This window comes from Mus caroli, chromosome 1 (genome assembly GCF_900094665.2).
Source record: "Mus caroli chromosome 1, CAROLI_EIJ_v1.1, whole genome shotgun sequence".
NCBI classification, from domain to species: Eukaryota; Metazoa; Chordata; class Mammalia; order Rodentia; family Muridae; genus Mus; species Mus caroli.
The window spans coordinates 142410478-142413913 of record NC_034570.1 but is presented as its reverse complement, the minus strand read 5'-3'; the positions used below and the strand labels follow the sequence as shown (position 1 = coordinate 142413913).

At 47.1% G+C, this 3436-nt stretch overlaps 1 protein-coding gene across 3 annotated transcripts in view; it reads right to left on the bottom strand.

Moving 5' to 3' along the window:
- The window catches only part of Niban1 (niban apoptosis regulator 1), a 152175-nt gene that overhangs the window by 71827 nt on the left and 76912 nt on the right, over positions 1-3436 (bottom strand). For all 3 annotated transcript variants that reach the window (XM_021168396.2, XM_021168405.2, XM_029478902.1), the window contains exon 5: positions 1817-1981. In XM_021168396.2, coding sequence (XP_021024055.1) covers positions 1817-1981 — 165 coding nt within the window. The remainder of the gene's footprint in view (positions 1-1816; positions 1982-3436) is intronic.

Sequence of the window (3436 nt, the reverse complement as noted above, 5' to 3'; positions counted from 1 at the left end):
CAGTGCACACAGCCAGCCCTGACAGAGAGCATCACAGTGCACACAGCCAGCCCTGACACAGGGCATCACAGTGCACACAGCCAGCCCCAACAGGTACTACTCTTGCACCATCATGATCTGGGAAATCCTGAAGTTAAGCTATTTCAGAGCTGGGATCATCTGTACACGCTTCTTCACTTGGCCGAGATTTCTAGTTACCCTTTAACACGCTAACTTTGCTAGCTATCAAGTTAGAATGTGTGGGTGAGCTTGATCTTCCATTCCGTTTGCATTTAGACTCCCCCAAGGGAGGAACTTTGCATGCTTTGTACACCCATTCAGGGTTGGCATAGACTAAGCCCCTCTGTGACATGTGACTGCCTGTCGTTCCCAGGGATACAGTTCAGTTATCTGCAAGCCCAGACAAACCTACATTCATGTAAAAATGTCAAAAGGCGAGACATTGGAATGAAAAACACTTTAAAAAATGTTATTTACAGACAGATAAGTAAATCCACACCTAAAAGCAAAATAATGCTATCTAAAGCTGTGCTACTTCGAGGGTGCCGGGTGACATCACTTGGAAGTTTGTTAGGAAGCAAATCCCACGTCCTGCCAATCACAGTGAACTAGACTGTCTGAGGGCAGTACCCAGGCTCCTGTGCTTTAGTTAAGTTTTCTTTTACATTATGTGCACGTGTCTGTGTGGGGGTCTGTGCACATAAATGCAGGTGTCCACAGAGGTCCCAGAGGAGGGTCTCTGACCTTCCTGTAGCTGAGTAACAGGCAGTTGTGTGCTTCCCCAACCTGGGTGTTCACTCAACTCTAGTCCTTTCGGAGAGTGGAAAGCACTCATCATCACTGAGCTATCTTCCCAGCTTTCGATCAGGTTTCCCCCAGGATTCTTACATCCCTTCAGGTTTTAAGAACTGCCTCTGTGGTCTGAGTAAGTCCTCCTAAGGGCTCCGAGTTCTAGGCTTGGTTCCCAGCTTTGTGCTTGTAATAGAATCTTCGACATATGCAGCATGGTCAGAGGTCTTTAAGATGATTGAGCATCTGTCTTGAAGCAGATTATGGAACCCTCACTCCCTCTTCTGTCATTTCCCTCTTGCTGAGATTCGCAGCCTCATCACAGGCCCAGAGCAACAGAGCCAACCAACCACAGACAACAATCACCAAAATAAATAATGTTAGCATAAACGTCGTTTGCTACAGTGATAGGAAGCTAACCAACAGGATTGCTGATTGAATAACAAGTATTAGATTACCATCAGCTGAACCATGCCACTGATCTTTAGTGGGTATCTGCTACACAGAAATACACAATGCAATAAATGAAAAGTGACATAAAGGGTCCACTGGCACATTCTTGCTGGCAAATAATTAAAAGCACCAGGAAAGGTGGGCATGGTGCTACATGCTCAATATCCCAGTGCTCAAGAGGCTGAGGCAGGAGGTTTACTATGAGTTCTAGACCAGCTGCTGTATAGTGAGAATAAGACCAGCTAGTATTTCCTAGCAAGATCCTGTAGTCAAAATCAAGCAATCCCCCAAATAAACAAACAAAATAAAAACACCAGGAGAAAGAGGTAGGAAGGATTATACTAATGATGGAGCGGCCAGGATAATGAATAACCAGGGAGTCCTCTAGAACAGGCCTTCACCAGCTACCACAGAACTGTCCACTGAGCTCCTTGTGCCCAAAGCTTGCTGTTCATAGCCCCACTTTCTTTCCCTATGGCAATGTCCTCTTAGGCTTTAAGAATTATGGCCACAGTTGACTGACCAAAGCAGTTCAGAAAAGGTGACCGTTAGGGCAGAGAGCAGCTGAGCCTACCGTGGTTCAGGTGTCTGATGCAGGCATTGAGAAGAGCAGTGAACTTCTGCTGTTCGGCGGCCTCATGGAAACAGAAGTAGCCATGCCTGAGGTAAGGCTGCCACAGGTACACTGGGAATGCCTTAGGTAGGAGCACAAAGGGCTGAGAGTTCTTCTCGCTGGAAGCTGGAGAAATAATGGGAACACAGGTAGTTTCAAAGCATGAGTCTTGTGTTTCAAACACTTCTGCAAAAGTATCTGGGGACAGCCACAGGATAACAAGATGGCAGGGAAATGGGTTTCATCTCCTCTCAATCCTATCGCCAGCCCAGCATTTCCTTCCCACTGGTATAGTCTACTCGTCCAGAGAGACACAGACAGCCAACACATCTTCCTCAGCCCCCTACTGTTGGAAGAATCTCCAAAGACCCGCACAGAGCTCCCTGTCATGTGCCTCTTGCAGGCTCCGACTCCCCAAAGTCTCTTCCTCCGTGGCAAAGCTGAGCAGTATTTGCTGACTTCACAGTCTATTGCTTTTCTCGCTGCAGTCTTATTCCTGCCCCACCAGCTCCTGAAACCCAGTGACAAAGGTCACTAATGCCATCTTGGGCATCAGCATATAGCTTATCTACTGGTAATTGTCCTTTAACATTGGTTGCTGGTGGTAACACTGGTTGCTCTTGGCATTCTATTCATTGCTATTCTTTGCATAGCATCCCCTCCCACTGACTTCCAGGAGTGCTTCTCTCCTGCTTCTCATCATGTCATCTTCTCCTTAAAAAATAAAAAATAAACAACAACAACAACAAAAACCCTGTCATTTGCATGTTGTGGCCTCCTTTGCCTCTCTCTGGCTCCCTGTAAGGGCTGGCACGTGTCTAGCTGTATGTTTGGTTCCCCACACTTTAAGTTATTCCCACAATCCTTATCACCTTTTTGTTTTCTGTCATACTCTTTTAGAGAAAAATCATTTCGCCCTTCACAAGGTCACCTCCTCCAGGAAGTCCTCACTGGCACCTGCCACCAAGACGTACTATGTGCTCTCTAATGTTCTCTTAAAATGTGAGAGTGGCCAGTTTCCATGCCTGGCACTCCCTAGGGAGGAAGGGTGGGTAAATGAACCCTGATACTTGCTTCTCAGAGTACCCTTCCTTGAACAGTGCCCCCTAGAGGGTGGAGTCCACTTCTGGCATCTTCTTGTATCCTCGGCCCGTAGCACAGTTCTACAACCTAGAAGGCATTCACTTCATCACGCTGAGTGAGAAGATATGTTCTGTCGGTCTAGAAAATTTTAGTGGCCCTGAGAGGACTTGGGGGCTATGGGTCTAGTTCAATAATACAGTAGCTGCCCAATAGCAGGGCTCAATTCTACACGTACACAGCACACACGGGAATGTTTAACTATTTCTTCAAAATCAATTCTGAGAAACGCATGGGAAACCAAGTCTCTCTTCAAAACCCCTACACCTCAGGCCTGGGATGGTGGCTCACACCTTTCATCCCAGTACTTGAAAGGAGAGGCAGGCAAGCCAGCCTGGTCTACAAAGCAAGTCCAGGACAGTCAGGGCTCTGTTACAGAGAGAACCCCTGTCTCGAAGAAAGAGGAGAGAAGAGAAGAGAAGAGGAGAGGAGAGGAGAGGA